The 16,862-nt window shown below is 43.5% G+C and overlaps 1 protein-coding gene across 1 annotated transcript in view; it reads right to left on the minus strand.

Moving 5' to 3' along the window:
* Nucleotides 1–6,503: 6,503 nt before the first annotated feature.
* The window catches only part of SMU1 (SMU1 DNA replication regulator and spliceosomal factor), a 30,390-nt gene continuing 20,031 nt past the window's right edge, over nucleotides 6,504–16,862 (minus strand). The window contains exons 8-12 of the mRNA XM_084628116.1: nucleotides 15,340–15,467; nucleotides 13,320–13,446; nucleotides 10,210–10,377; nucleotides 9,778–9,930; nucleotides 6,504–6,909 (exon numbers count right to left, since the gene is read on the minus strand). Of these exons, the coding sequence (XP_084484242.1) occupies nucleotides 6,811–6,909; nucleotides 9,778–9,930; nucleotides 10,210–10,377; nucleotides 13,320–13,446; nucleotides 15,340–15,467 (675 nt within the window). The 3' untranslated portion in view covers nucleotides 6,504–6,810. The remainder of the gene's footprint in view (nucleotides 6,910–9,777; nucleotides 9,931–10,209; nucleotides 10,378–13,319; nucleotides 13,447–15,339; nucleotides 15,468–16,862) is intronic.

Consider the following 16,862-nt stretch of genomic DNA (forward strand, 5'->3'; position numbering starts at 1 on the left):
GCAGCTCCAATTCCAGCCACAGTCAAACCTGCCAAACTACTTGTTCATACACACAAGTGAGGGCAGCCTTCTGACTCACCTGTGGGAATGTGACGAACAATTCTGTTGATGCAGGAGACGGAACGGAATCAATTTCCTTCCTCATGGCTGCAGCATTTCAAGGAATAAAAATTTATCATAGAAGCTAGGATATAGTGTTTCGACTACACACAGGACACTTACAAAGTTACAAGTTTAGTCACTTCTGCTTCGTAACCTAGTGAAGCAGTGTTAAGAGAGGGGTGGGTACTTGAAACCTCTTCGGGAGAGTAATGAGTCACCGTGTGACCCTAAACTAGTGTTCTGTTTTCCCCAAACTGCCTGAAAATATCCAGCTATCCTCTCCATAATCCATGCTAATCTCCAGTTGTGCCCACATTTGCAGTTTCCTTCAGTGTTTTAATCCCCTACATTTGAGAGCCTAGAACTGCAGCAGCTGTCCATCTCTGCTTTGTGATGAGTGAATTCCTTCCCCACCCATCAAATTTGCTGTCTTTTATGAGAGAAGATAATGGGTCCAAGTCTCCTGCCTTTACACGTTACAGCCTCTTTTTCAATTATTACAGTAAACTCAAACCCTTCGGAGCCCTCCTCAACTTTCTCTCTACTTGACTATCAAGCTCCCTTACTGTGCAAGCTATTCCTATTGCTACGACTTCCTATTAACTCTGTTCCCTGGCAACTGGAGCTGATGAGGTCTGCTGGCTAAATCATGGGACTGGACTTCAGGAGAGTTCAAGTCCCAGCTCTACCACTGATCACCTGTGGGACCTTGGGTAAGTCAGTTCCTACTTGCTTCCCCTTCCAGCTTGTTCCTGTTGCTTCTATTTAGATCATAAGCTCTTTGGAGCATGGACTGCATGGTTTTTGTACTGCACCTAGTAGTATGGACAGCCCCATTCTTAGCTGCCGTAACTGCTCTAAATAATGTCACCAGTGATTTCCTTTTGGCCAAATGTAAGGGCCTGCTCTCCTTTCTACACACTGCCACTTTTAGTACAGTTGATCACTCTGTAGGCTTTTGCAATTCCACGTGCACTCGGTGTTCTCCTACCCTCAATCACTCATTCAGTGTTTTGTGCTTCTGTTCTTTCTCAGGGTTCTGGGCCCTTCTCTTCCTGGACTACTTGCATCAGCATAGACGGCTTTCCCCTGTCTGTTCGCACATCTGTTTTTTGACACCCAAAGCTGGTTGTCTTGCTGCTTGCATTACAAAGATGAATGGAAGGTCCTGGTCACCCTTCGCTAGACTCGTTCACTATTTGAGATACTTTTAGCCAGGGCCGGCTCCAGACACCAGCGTTCCAAGCAGGTGCTTGGGCCGGCCCTGTGAAAGGGGCGGCAGTCCGTGCGCCATTGGGGCGGCACTCGCCTTTCCACGGCAACTTGGGCGGCAAAAATGGTAGAGCCGGCCCTGCTCTTAGCATGTCCCTTTATGAGCTGAAATAATCCCAGTTTTTCCAATTGCTTTTCAGAGGAGAGATTTTTCTCCAGTACAAATGTTCTCAATCTGAGGAGCCCGCTCTTTGTGCTCCAAAGGGTCAGAGACCCCATCACTTTTTCTCTTGTCATTTAAAAATAATTTTCTAGCCCTTATAGTTGCAGAGAACTTTGAAAATATGAACAATTGAAGTGGTGCCTGTCTACCATTACAGAGCGCCTGAAAACAGCACTGAAGGATGTGACCCACCCCTTCGTCACAGTCAAGGGCCTGGAGCCTCTGCCATTCAACAGCCATAGAAATTGGCATTTTTTTCCCCCATGATGCCACAGCAATCAGCAATTCACCATGGAATGTGCCACTTTGATACAAACTTGGTGTTTTGTTTTTTTTTGTCTCCCTTCTGGGCCCGGCCTGCATCTGCCTCTTCATTTATAGGTTTCCCCTGCACCGGGAGTTAACTGGATCACTGCACATGCTCCCTGCCCTGGTCCATAGAACCAGGCAGCAGGGCAGTCACAGCCATCCCTTCTATGGATCTTTCAGCTGCAGCCTGAATTTGCTTTCTAGCACTCATTGCAAAGCACTTCTGTAACACTTTGTACCTCAGGGGAACACCCAGCATCCCCATGTTCATCCTTGTAAAATGATTGTGTGGTATCCAGTGTCTTCAGAAGGCCCATGATGCCCTGAGATTGTTGTTATAGTAATTGTTACAGCAATGTTTTATAGGTTGTAATTTCATTGGATAGTTATGAGGCTGAAAATGTGTCTTCACGGCTTAAAATAAGCCCAGGCAAAAACACTCCAAAAGCAGGGAGGCAGTTCACACCTCATCAGGGCAGGTACGGGACAAACCCAGCCCAGCTTCCCAGGAACAAAGGACGCTGGCCTAGGCAGCAACAAAGGATCTGTTGGACTCCTGAGTGAGTCACCCCCTTCCTTTGGTCAGTTTGGGACTGCAATGAGGGGGTGGGAGGTACAAAGCCAAGAGGGAAGAAAGAACATGATAAAGAGAGACATTTGCCATGCTCTTCCTCTCTCTTCCACCTACTGTACATCTACAGTCACCATTCCCACCGAGTGACTGAAGCAGCTGATCGAAGGGGAGAGCCTAGCTGAAGGGCAACCAGCCAGTGGTGAGAAGCATTTGTTTGTAAGGGCACCAAAAGTGTTAAGATCAGCTTTGAACGCATTTTTGTTTTTATTTCATTTGACAAATCCAACTTCTTGTGCTTAGATTTTAGGTGATTATAAGTCAATCTTTGCAGTGAATAAATCTGTTTGTTTGTTCTACTGAAGCAGTGTATTTGGTTTTTGAAGTGTGTCAGAGACTCGCCTTGGGCCTGGTACATCGCAATTTCTTCAGAAAAAGAACAGTAGTGATAATCAAGATGACCCATTTACACAGTTGACAAGAAGGTGTGAGGATACTTAACATGGGGAAATAGATTCAATATGTGTAATGACCCAGCCACTCCCAGTCTCTGTTCAAACCCAAGTTAATGGTGTCTAGTTTGCCTATTAATTCAAGCTCAGCAGTTTCTCCTCGGAGTCTTTTTGAAGCTTTTTCTGTTGCAAAATTGCTACCCTTAAATCTTTTACTGAATGGCCAGAGAGGATGAAGTGTTCTCCTACCGGTTTTTGAATGTTATGATTCCTGGTGTCAGATGTGTGTCCATTTATTCTTTTGCTTAGACTGTCCGGTCTGGCCAATGTACATGGCAGAGGGGCATTGCTGGCTCATGATGGCATCTATCACACTGGTAGATGTGCAGGTGAATGAGCCCCTGATGGCGTGGCTGGTGTGATTAGGCCCCATGATGGTGTCACTTAAACAAATATGTGGACAGAGTTGGCATCAAGCTTTGTTGCAAGGATAGGTTCCTGGGTTAGTGTTTTTGTTGTGTGGCTGCTGGTATTTGCTTCAGGTTGGGGGGCTGTCTATAAGTGAGGACTGGCCTGTCTCCCAGTTTGTATGGCAACTTCCACCTTCTCTGTGTGTGTGTGTGTACATATATATTCCATTCTATGCATCTGATGAAGTGGGCTGTAGCCCCCAAAAGCTTATGCTCTAAATTTGTTAGTCTCTAAGGTGCCACAATTACTCCTTTTCTTTTGGCAGATACAGACTAACACAGCTTCTACTCTGAAACCTGCAATTTCTTTGTTAAATTGACAAACTCATATAAGCTTGCAGTATCCAGCGGGCATAACTGGACACTGGAAGATGGAGGTTCCTAGGGTTGTGTCTGGGACCAGAGATATTGGCTGCTGGCATTAGGTTGCACAATCCAAGGAGTGGCTTACATGCCAGAGGCTGTGCGTGAACAGCCCAGGAGTGAGGGTTCTCACAGCAGAGCAGGGTCAGGCTGGCTCCCAGAGTCAAGGATTGGAGTGACCTAGCAGATCACCGGTCTGGCTAACACCAGAAGAGAGTGTCACTCTTCTATGGATCTTTCACCTGCAGCCTGGATTTCCTTTCCAGCACTCACTGCAAAGCACCCCCTCCAATTCCTTGTCAGCTACTACAGTAATCCAGAGGGGCTGTGGCAGTAACTGGCCCAAGATTCAGCTACAGCCACAGCCAGTAAAAGGAGGTACCACTGAGCCACTTGGAGATCAAGCATCCATCTTTGCCAAAGAACTCAATGAATTCTTCAAGGAAAAGCTGATGGTTTTACAAACCCAGGAGATTTTTTTATTACATAGCAATCAAGACAAGCTCCGGGGAGAACCACTGTCCTAATCACTCCTCTAATTCTCAAAAAGAAAAGGAGTACTTGTGGCACCTTAGAGACTAACCAATTTATTTGAGCATGAGCTTTCGTGAGCTACAGCTCACTTCATTGGATGCATACCGTGGAAACTGCAGAAGACATTATATACACACAGAGACTGTGAAACAATACCCCCTCCCACCCCACTGTCCTGCTGGTAATAGCTTATCTAAAGTGATCATCAAGGTGGGCCATTTCCAGCACAAATCCAGGTTTTCTCACCCTCCACCCCCCCACACAAATTCACTCTCCTGCTGGTGATAGCCCATCCAAAGTGACAACTCTCTACACAATGTGCATGATAATCAAGTTGGGCCATTTCCTGCACAAATCCAGGTTCTCTCACCCCCCTCCCAAAAACCACACACACAAACTCACTATCCTGCTGGTAATAGCTCATCTAAAGTGACCACTCTCCCTACAATGTGCATGATAATCAAGGTGGGCCATTTCCAGCACAAATCCAGGTTTTCTCACCCCCCAACCCCCATACACACACAAACTCACTCTCCTGCTGGTAATAGCTCATCCAAACTGACCACTTGATGATCACTTTAGATAAGCTATTACCAGCAGGACAGTGGGGTGGGAGGAGGTATTGTTTCATATACTGTGTGTGTATATAAAGTCTGCTGCAGTTTCCACGGTATGCATCCGATGAAGTGAGCTGTAGCTCACGAAAGCTCATGCTCAAATAAATTGGTTAGTCTCTAAGGTGCCACAAGTACTCCTTTTCTTTTTGCGAATACAGACTAACACGGCTGTTACTCTGAATCCTCTAATTCTGCAATACCCCTCTTTTGGCAGGGGGGTGACCAGATGCACTTTGGACTTTTGCCATCTGTGTGACAAGAACCAGGGGAGGGGTGAAGAGACACCCCAAACACATAAAGTGCCCTTTCTCCAAAAAGCCAGCTGTAGGTCTCCCAAGGGCTTGCAGGTCCCTGTGTTGAAGCACAGTAAGGACACATTGAGGTACAGATGATCCTACTTAAATATCTTCATTTTCAGCTCCATGACTGGTTAATATAAAAGAGCATAAATATTATCCCCAGAAACTTTGAAATGACCAACTATAGAGGTAGGAAAGTAACCACTCCTGCTGTCTAAAATATTGCTATATCTGATGAAGTAAAAACTCCTTTTAACCCAGAACCATACAAATGAAAGGACCTGACCACTACAGTTTTAATGAACAGGGCCTATTCCTCCTGGGATAGTTTCTTTACAATGCAGTACTTCTAGTCCACCTTCTCATAGCTCAATATGAACCAAAAAACAAAGCCACGGTGGATGTAACAAATCAAAGGAGGCCATCACCAGTTGATGACTGAGTTGCCTTCTTAATAATACCACCCAGCAGATGAAACAGTCTGAACTGGACCTACTGTCCATTAGTTAAAGGGAAGTTATCCTGGTTCAAGACTGCTTTAGGAATAAAGCATTCGATGCAAAGATGAAGACAGGAAATAGTGCACTAGAGATTCAAGCAGATGTTTGGGTGTGTGAAAATGAAAGGTTACCCTTTTAAATCCTGTATATTTTGGAATCAAATGCATGGAAATAAGACTGTACTGTGAAAACAAAACTGTAGACAACTTTCAAAGACATTGGTGATTATTCGCAGGAAACTGTGTAAGCCATAATCTCAAATGAAAACAGTACACAGTGTGTTAGATTGTCAGGTCTAAAGGCTGGTCTTCATTGCAGAGTTAGTTTGAAGTAGAACTTGAGCCTGACCCATACACAAATCTCTAGCTTGAATTAAGCAGTGCTTTAAGCTCAGACTGGCGGGGGAGAGGAGGAGAAGGGCAGGGGTGTGTAAAGCTGGATTGCTGCTAGACCTAGTAATACAGTAGGGGGACAGCTGGAAGTAATTTATTAAAGATGCACACAGAAGCCTGTACTGATCCTTTCTTCAGGGTGGCTTCAAGCTGTTTTCTAAGGTAGTCAAAATGCAGTTATGCACCTCTCTGCTAGCCGCAAAGCCCCCACGTGCAACTTCTTGTCATGTAAGCCATCTGTGGGTGGTTCTGCTGCACAGAAGCCAGAAGGATACTTTGTTAAATGAGACAGTTAATATAAATGCAACAGAAAACCCCACTGTATTAGAATACTTCTGTCCTGAAAAAGCAAGGCAGCTTAGGATCAACAAAATCCACCTTTGCTAAGGTGGAGACTCTCTCTTCTTGTTTATTCCAATCTCAGTCCCTGAAAGAAAGAAAGGAGCCATCTGCTACACATTTTAGAAAGTCAATCATTTATAAATTGATGGTGGTTTTTCCATCTATAAACAGCACAAAGGAAAAGCACAGACTTCACAAGACAGAATAATGGCTTCTACAGCAATTAAACTGCTTTAGCTACCCAGATACAGGGTTAATGAAAGTGTTCTATTCACTGACACTGTACAGCTAATTTAGAACAAGTACTGAAAAACAGTTCTGGGCTCCTGAACTGAAAATTATACTCAGCATATTTGGACTTATAAAACCATGAACACAACAGCCCTTCATTTAAGAAGCATTCTCCAAAGCTAGTTAAAAACAGTTATGGTTTCCAGAGTTTCAAGAGGCCATCTTCACTGTAGGTAGCGATCAAGTTCTGATGGGGATGGTGAGCGATGCCAATTACATCCTTTTCATGAACCTACAGGATGAAAGGGAAAAAAATTGATGCAAGTCTTCTCTGCACATCACCTCAAACCAAATAATATTCTCAGGCAAAAGCAACAGTAAGATGAGTAAGGTTCAGAGCACATGTCAGTAATTTAGGGCCAAGCAATGCAGGAAGTGTGGCTATGCCAATGAGACCCTACCCCACATCTTGTGTAGCTGCAAGCTCCATTCCAGACCCGTGACAGGCAGCTGTGACACAACACCATCCAAGACTGCCTAGTCAGATCCACCCCACCACCTCTGGGGAAGGTGGACGTAAACTTCACCATCCCTGGAACGGACAGCCAACTCAATTACTGAGGGACAATCTACACTCATTGCTATATTTGCTTTCCACAACCAACTCTTAGTATAAACATTTATGAGTGATGTACCTGAACATTTGGATGTTAATATCTAAACTGTATCATTGAATTTATTAGCTTAAATTTGGGTTATTGCAGATTATGTACTACATGTATTTTATGAGTTTTAAACCAAACTTTGTACTTTTGGATAATTTATGCACTATACCCAGATGTACAGACACTCTTTCCTTAACCTGTGTATTATAGGATTTTAACATTAGCTTTAATAATAATTTTTAAATCTATTCTTCTGTTGGTGCGCTTATAACTATTCATGGCGGCACGGTGCTTATAGCAACTATCATTTATTAATCCTTTGTAAACTATTTATAAATTGAACCTTAATATAAATTGTAACCTCTGGGTTTATAAGGCTTGTCTGGGGGACCATTACACCATTCCTAGAATGTATTTTACGCTACATTACATGTACTCTCAACTTTAAGTCCATCTTACTGTATTTGCTGGAAATTTTAAAAAAAGTTACTATGCATCCAAAAATAGTTTCTTAAAATGCACAATATTTCAGTGTGTCTGGAAAGTCTGAGGAATCCAAATCATTTCATTATTAAAGATCAAGATCATTCTGGACAAAAATGGTCTGATGCTGAAGTAGCTCAATTTCTTTAGCTCATCCAAGAGAAGGTTATGAGATGACTTGATCATGGTTTAGAAGCATCTCTATGAGGAGATCTGACAGTAGAGGAGTAACAGCAGACGGGAAGCTGAAGCAGGACACATTCAAACAGGAACTGAAGCACAATTTGTGTTGGAGGTAACCGTGAGGGTAACTAACCAGTGGAGCAGTTTAGCTGGGTGTGAGGGCCTCTCCGAATCAAGACTGGATCTTTTTAAGACAGTTACTCTAGATCAACCAGAAATGAAAGGCTTGGTGCAGGAATCACTTGGTACAATTCTCTGGCCTGTGTTACGCAGGTGATCAAACTGGAGGATCTTAATGGTTCCTTCTGACTTTAGACTCTATGACTGTGGCTCTTTTTCCAGAGCTGTATAAACGTGATCCTGTAATGTGATATGGTGAAGGCCATGCTGAGGAATGGTCCTGCTCTGTTCTGCCACAGCTTGTGCCCTGTGCCTAGTCTCAAGGACCCGAGACCCCTTTCTCTTGTTGGGCCTGATTCCCCCTCTCCACTCCATGTGTGGCTCTGGAGCAGCTAGTGCTCTCTGGTTTACATCTGAGCACCCACCCGCAAGAGCCGTTCTATGGAAGTCAGCCACTCAGAATGCAAAGTGGAAGAGTCACATCCCTAATGTTTTAACCTGAAGGGAAAGTGTGCCCCACAAAGGGTAACACAAGTGTGTGCACTCCCACTAACTTGGGGAAAGTGCAGGGTTAAATCACAGTATACAATCACAACTACTTCACAAATCCTTTACGGAGTACATGGCTACGTTCTAGCTAACGTTATCTATTGTTATTTTTAAAACGCATTTTTCTCAAAATAACCCGTACCTTTAGCTGAGTACTCAGGACCAACCCTATAACCACCACCTGAGGGTGCTTGTCAGAGGAGCACAGTAACTCCTCGCTTAACACTGTAGTTATGTTCCTGAAAAATGCTACTTTAAGCAATGTTAAGTGAATCCAGTTCCCCCATAAGAATTAATGTAAAGGGGGGAGGGGGGCAGAGGGTTGAAGCTTGGTTGAGGTGGTAGAGTCAGAGAGTGGAAGAGGGTGGGATATTTCCCAGGGAATGCCTTGCTGCTAAATGATGAACTAGCACTCAGCTGAGCCCTCAAGGGTTAACATGTTGTTAAGGTAGCCACACACTCTACAAGGCAGCACAAATGGAGGGAGGAGACACAGCATGGCAGACACAGACACACACTGCCTCTTTAAGTATGCTGACCCCACTCTGAGTACACTGCCTTTTTAAGTAGATTAACAAGTTGAGACAGCAGCTGCTGCCAGCAAGCTCCCTCCATCCTGAGCCCTGTCGTTTCCCGCCCCTGCTCTGTGGAGATGGGGTACAGAAGCGGAGGGAGGGAGACACCCTGACATTAGCACCCCTCTTCCCTGCCCTCTACACAGCAAGCAGCAGGCTCTGGGGAGCAGCTCCAAGGCAGAGGGCAGGAGCAGCACATGGCAGTGGGGGGGGAGGGACAGCTGAATTGCTAAGCAATTGATAGCCTGCTCGGCAGCTGGCACATGGGGAGCTGATGGGGGGGGCTGCCAGCCCACCCTGGCTCCAAGCCCCCACCAGCTCCAGCGGGCTGCTCTTCCTGCAAGCAGCGGACAAAGCAGGCGGCTGCCAAACCACATTATCAGGGAGCATTGGCTCAACTTCCAACGAGCCTGTTCTCTGACTGATCAGCAACGTAACAACGAAACAAAGTTAATCGGGACGACGTTAAATGAGGTGTTACTGTAAGGTCACTATGGAATTTATGTTTGCATGAATATTCTAGAACTGATAAGAACACAGATTCTATTCATGTTTACTTTCAAATAGCTTGTGTTAAGTACTCACGGTCAGAGTTCTCTCCAGCTTGCCAGTCACTGTGCTGAAACAGTACAGCACAAAGTCTTCACCCACGCAGTAGATCCACTCGCCACGTGGTGAAAGGGCACAGCAAACAAAGTCACCTCCTTCTCTCTTACCAGAGCTGAAGCTTCTTACAATCTATAAAACCCAAAGAAAGGTTCACTGGATTCACATGTGGCAGCTACAACGCGACTAACAAGGTTAGCTTCTATTAGATACTGGGGTCATGAATTTAGTTGCCTAACTAATCAGCCTGATTTTCAGAAGGGCAGGGTACCCAGCATTTACTACTGAAAAGAGATCAGGATTTCACCCACTACACTGCTTGGAAGGGTCACAAATCTCATCCTGATTTCAATACTTGTTAAGCTCTTTCCTAGCTGCTTCAAAGGGACACGCCTGGAATCACATACATACTTGTCCTTGCATGTTCATGATGACCACTGTGTTTGATCTGTTGCAAACGACAAAGTGTTCTGGATTTTTAGGCAGCAGAACCACACTATTCACGGTGATGTCTGTTCCTGCAGTGCTGCCAAGAGATTTGAAGGTGTTGGAGCACTCGGTTGTCTTCATATTCCAAATCTATTGAGCAGAATACAAAGTGGAAGCACTTTATGATCAGGCACATTTCTGCATTTTAATTAAAAAGACACCACATTTTTGGAGGAGATGCTATGGACGTAGCTTTCACCATTTAAAAAATATCTATTGAAACGAGAGGAAAAAGAGTAACGAACACCAAAAATGATAATTTAGTAAGTTCACAGATTTTAAGGCCAGAAAAGACCATTATGATCATCTAGGCCAACTGCCTGTATAGCAGTGGCCTGAAAATTTTACCCAGCAATTCCTGAATCAAGCCTAATAACTACTGGGTGAGCAAGAACAGGTTTATTTAGAAAGATATCCAAATATGAAGGTTACTTACCTGTAGCCAAGGTTCTTTGAGATGGACTCTGAATAGCCCCACTCATGGGGTGCTCTGACCAGTGCAGCCTGAATGGTAAAATCCTACTAATGGCAGTAGCTGGCACATCCACATACCTCCCTTGCCCCCTTCCCTGAACTCCGGACATTCTAGGGCCAGGGTTCGAAAGGAGAGAGTGGCACTCTATTGCCTCAGTTCCAACCCCAAGCCCTCTGGTAAGCAGGGCTGACTCCAAGGGAGGGGGGGAGTGTCAATATGCAGAGTCTATCTTGAAGAATATCAGTTATAGGTAAAAAGAAAAGGAGTACTTGTGGCACCTTAGAGACTAACAAATTTATTTGAGCATAAGCTTTCGTGAGCTACAGCTCACTTCATCGGATGCATACAGTGAAAAATATAATGGGGAGATTTTATATACACAGAGAACATGAAACAATGGGTGTTACCATACACACTGTAACGAGAGTGATCAGGAAAGGTGAGCTATTACCAGCAGGAGAGGAACCTTCATTTCTTCCTTTAAGCATCCTCTGCATATTCCCACTCACGAGATAGATTAATAAGCAGTACTCTGACCGAGGACGGTGGGACTTGGGAGTTCTTGTCAAATAAGAAGTGCAGGACTGCCCTACCAAACTTTCCATCTGATCTTGATTTCAAATCTGAAGTATAATATTTAGTAAAGGTGTGGACAGAACTCCAGGCTGCAGCTCTACATATCTCTACCAGAGGAATACATCCAAAGAAAGCCATATAAGCTGCCTTTGATCTATTTGAAAGTTCTGATGCCCTATTTGAAAGTTCTGATGCCCTGAGGAATGGATAATCTTTTCAATTTATAAATTTCATAAATACCTAACTCATCTAGAAAGTCTGTTCAGAAATAGCTTTTCCCTTGTTTTTTGGTCCATAAGTTAGAAACAGCCTTTAAGACTGTCTAAACTATTTAGTCTTGTCGAAATAAAATCATAACACTCTCCTTGCATCCAACATGTAATTTAGTTTCCCCATTATGAGTATGGGGCTTTGGGTAAAATTATAGGAGTACTTGTGGCACCTTAGAGACTAACAAATTTATTTGAGCATAAGCTTTCGTGGGCTACAGCCCACTTCCTCAGATGCACAGAATGGAACATATAGTAGGAAGATATATATACACATACAGAGAACATGAAAAGGTGGAAGTTGCCACACCAACTGTAAGAGGCTAATTAATTAAGATGAGCTATTATCAGCAGGAGAAAAAACAACTTTTGTAGTGATAATCAAGCTGGCCCATTTCAGACAGCTGACAAGAAGGTGTGAGGATACTTAACATGGGGAACTAGATTCAATTTGCGTAATGACCCAGCCACTCCCAGTCTCTATTCAAGCCCAAGTTAATGGTATCTAGTTTGAAAATTAATTCCAGTTCAGCAGTTTCTCATTGGAGTCTGTTTTTGAAGCTTTTCTATTGTAAAATTGCCACCTTTAAGTCTGTTACTGAGTGACCAGAGAGGTTGAAGTGTTCTCCTACTAAATGTTTTTGAATGTTAGGATTCCTGATTTCAGATTTGTGTCCATTTATTCTTTTGCATAGAGACTGTCCAGTTTGGCCAATGTACATGGCAGAGGGGCATTGCTGGTAAAATTATGATTGATTTATGTGGAATCAGACTATTTTTGGTAAAAACTTAGGATGAATGAGAAAAATCACTTTATCCTTATGAAACACTGAATGGTGTATCAGCCATTAATGTATGCAAGTCACTTATGCATTTCACTGCAGTGACTGTATTGAAAACACTGTTTTTACAGATAGATGAGATGAAGAACAGCTCCCCAAAGGGAGGTCTCATTAATTTTGCTAGTGCTACATTCAAATCCGAGGTGGGCACAGGAGTTCTTATTTGAGGATATAAATTATTAGGGTCTTTTAAAAACTTCTTAACCATATCATTAGGAAAATGGATTTTACCTCTACAGGTATATGATATTCTGGCAAGGCTGAGAGATTAAACTTAATTGAAGATAATGAAAGAGGTGTCTTCTTAAATACAATAAATACTCTAATATATAATTGGAGCCGTATAAGAATCCACATTATACAAGGAAATCCACGATAAAAACCTTTTCCATTCAAGAATACATCACACCCATGTGAATTCTTTTCTACAATACAACAGTACATTCTGTACTTTGAATGTCTTTCTTCTACCAAAAGTCATGCAGCCCAGAGAAGGGCCTTAAGGTCTGGATGACAGACCTTCCCTCTTTGCTGTGTCAACAAGTTCGGTCTCAGCAGCAGAGGTTCCACTAATCCTTGTGACAAGTAACCAAATCAGTTGTCTGAGCCATGTTGGTGCTATTAAAATCATCCAGCCTTGTCTTATTGTGTTTATCACTCTCTGAATGAGGGGAAATGCATACATTAGACCCTACACCACCTTGTAGAATCAAGGAATCTATATATAATGGGCCCAATGACAAAGCCTAAGCCCTGGCTATGATAAAAGTACCTTTAATGTAAATGATCTCTAAGATTAAATGCCACAGTTTGCTACAACACACAGAACAACTCCCATACATGGCTCGTAGAAGCAAGTGGCCATTTTACCTTCACTGTGCCGTCAGAGGACGCACTGATAATATAGTGACCATCCTGGGTAAAAGTAGCTTCATTAACAAATGAAGAATGACCACGGAATTCCTTTAGAGTTTTTCCCGATTTTAACCCATGAATCCTGTTACAAAATTTAAAAAAACATGGTAAAAAAACAATTAATCCATCCAGGTTGTCTGTAGAGAGGTACAAGTCAGCGATGTAAAATAAAGGAAGAATTTAGTTTGCTGTCTGATGTACACAGCAAGTAATAAAATAGGCTAACACATCTGCATCTAGAATAATGGGTTTGTCATCACAAACCCCTTTTCCCAGATATTATATCTGACCATGAAAAATGTAAAGGGACATCATCAACTTGAAATCTAATCAATTTAAAAAAAGTTAGTTAAAGGCAGTTTCAGGTATACACAAAACATAAAACCCCAAGAAGGGGCAAGGGGACACAGGTTGTTGTAGTTTTCAGGTGAATTTAGTGGTCATGAAAAGCACCAGCCTGAGAACCCTGGAGAAGTCAATCTTGTTTACCCTCGGCGGCGGCGGGATGAACTAGAACTCTGTTCGGAAGGGAGTAATCTGAGCATGGGAAGGACAGGTCATGCCTAACCTCTGGGCTAACACTGCCAAGAGAATTCCACTGATGCTTAATGTTTTTGGTAACATTGACACCAGCCCCTAACCGAGATACTTACATGGCCCCAGTCACATTAGCATCTAAGCAACCACCACCAACTTGAAAAAATCAAAACTCTTTTCATTCCCAGGCTCTAGAAAAACTAGCTTGACTAGTTTACAGAGCAGTTATGAGGTGTGAAAGCATGCACACGTGGTAGAAGCTTTGAGAGAAAGCTAAGCTGAAGGAGGGAATTTGCCATTTACTTTTGAAAAAGATTGGTTTTGTGGTCACTTTTTTCTTACGAGGGTGAGTTCCCATAGTCTAGTAGGCCCAGCTCCTGCATGCACAAGCCTTCTCCAGAAGAGGACAGTTTCACTGCTCCAAGAACCGGAGCAGTCATGGGGGCATTGGGCTGTCTGGGACTGGATAAGAGAGGTGCAGCCCTGTCCTGCAGTAGGGGAAGGCCTCCACTCCACTTATTCCTAGAAGGTGTGAGAGAGGAGCTGCTTCTTGGGTCAGGGTGTTAAAGTCCCCTGGCCCAGGAAGTTCAACAGCTGAGCTGCCTCCTGGAGGCGTGTGTGTCTGCAGGGGTGTCTCACAATGCTTCCTGCTGGAAGGAGAGACAATGGAACTCTGCTGGCAAGACACTTCTCACCGATACAGAAAGTTGTGGCAGGTGTGATGTCACGTGTTTGCGATGGCCACGGCCTTTCTCCTGTGCAGTTGCTGCTGGGAGGACAGACACAAGTGACCTTGCAGAGCCTTGTAAACTCTCCTCAGGCTGCAGTAGATGTTTTCCAGCTGCCTGGAGCCCTCTTTGTGGAGAAGGAAAATGAACGGAGATGACCACTATTACACATAACACACTGACAACTGTCAAATGGTAGTGGCTGGGTTCAATCAGTACTGGTGCTCAAGAACGGCCCCATATCCCATTATCTGTGGGGACCATCAGGTCGTAGTACTAGCTTTGTAGCCAGTTTCAGAAACAGTTGTTTTAAAGTTTGAATGTAAGCCAATGAGCGCTGCTCAGCCGGCCTCTCTTGCTGGGATGTAGTGACAGGTGTAAAAGTACTGAAATGGCTGCTGCTGAATCTGAGGACAGAAATACTTTTAAATAAACATAAAACAATACATCAGGGCCAGTACCTCCTGCGAACACTAGATTGAAAATAGGTTACCACAAAAATAGGTTACAAAAATTGAAAGGGCAAAAATTTGAACTACTTGTTCAAGAGTAAAGAGCAAAATAATTTTTTTAATGTTAAAAACATTAAGGACTAGCTTTCATGTAAGCTAAAAACATCCAAGAGTTTAAGGCAAGGGGACTGAAGAAATGATACTTACAACTTCTATTAGAGCTTCTTGTAGATTACAGCCCTCAAATTTATAACTTACCTGATTGTCTGATCAAAAGAAGCACTAAGAATCTGACTGCTGTCTTTAGAGAAACTGAGGCAGGTGACACCTTTACTGTGTGCTCGTTCAAATCTCCTCAGACACTGCCCACTCTGAATCTTCCACACCTGAGGGACATCCAAAATACTAGTCAGAAAAAGAACATCCCTTAAATCAAGTGAAATTCAGAGGGTATCCAGGACTAAGATGAAGAGTATCCAGGATCAAAAGCTAAGCTAGAATAGCACGGGAGGTGGTGTTTTTACCCCCATGAAATATTTAACGCTGTGGGACATGTATCTAAGAGGCACCTGCATGACTCTACCCAGTTTGCATTCAAACAAGACTTTGGCAAATGGAGTGCTGAAGTTTCTAGCTGATGTGGGAGAGGGTATGGGCTTGATTTGAAGGGTCCACTGTATGGAAGCTACACACAAGAACAGTTACGTTGTGTGGTATGTCTGCTCTTTCCCTTCTCTGCTACTGTACACAAAAAACAGCTTAAAGTTTGGCTACATCCAAAGGTTAATATAAAAACAGAACAAACCCCATATAGTGAGCCTGTCAGTGGGGCATTACACCACTGTTCCAGTCCGAGTCAGGAGGATGACGTTTCTGTTGAAGTTTCAGATTAATTTCATATTTGTGAATAACTATTACAACTTCAGGTTCAGATTCAGAATCGTCCCAGCGCAGTAGCTGCCCTCAGAACTTTTTCTCCTTGCACCCTGCTGTGACAGATCTACCACGAAACTGGCTGCATTTCCCTCCCCATTCCAGGGCTGGCCAATTCTGTCAAATTTTCAATATTATTTCATACCCTAAAATACACAAATTCTGGAGGCACCTGAGAGCACCCCACAGTTAGGGATGGGTTTAAAATGGAGCATAAATTTCTCATTTTCTGCAAGCAGATGGCCTGGTAGTGTGCAGTGTCACTGAATTAATCTGCTTTCTGAAATTCTCTTCATGGGATTTCAATAGGAGCTCTTAAATTTGGGCTCTGGGTGAGGTTTTCCTTTCCTGTCCTATATTTAGCTGCTGACCACTCTCTCTTACACACTGCATCTACTCCATACTTGGCAAAGGCAGTAGATTCTGACTAGAACTTGCGCAACAAGTAGGGTGGTGGAGGGTTTTTTCCTAAAAAATGTTTAGCTTTTATTCTTGTTCTAATTAGAAGTTTATGCACTGCAGACACAAGCCCGACTCAAGGCAGCCAGCACAGGCACACAAGGCTTTCTCTGTCAGGAGTTACACATCTGTCAGATGTGATCCTATAGCAGGGTTGGTGCCCAGCTGCTGGCATGAGAGACACAACAGATGACAGATAAACAGTCTGTCTGTAGTTTCACTTGCCTCACCCCGCTGATCTTACCTCTAGTCCAACCCTCCTCCCTAATTAACTATTAAAAAAACTGAGGAAACATACAAAAAACTTTGCTGTGTAGCAGCCATGCTTGCTACATACACATGCACCAACCCCATGCCAGACACAAACCTACAAAAGCAACACAATGAAA

This window comes from Lepidochelys olivacea (assembly GCF_965140295.1).
Source record: "Lepidochelys olivacea isolate rLepOli2 genome assembly, chromosome: 5".
In the NCBI taxonomy this organism is placed as follows: Eukaryota; Metazoa; Chordata; order Testudines; family Cheloniidae; genus Lepidochelys; species Lepidochelys olivacea.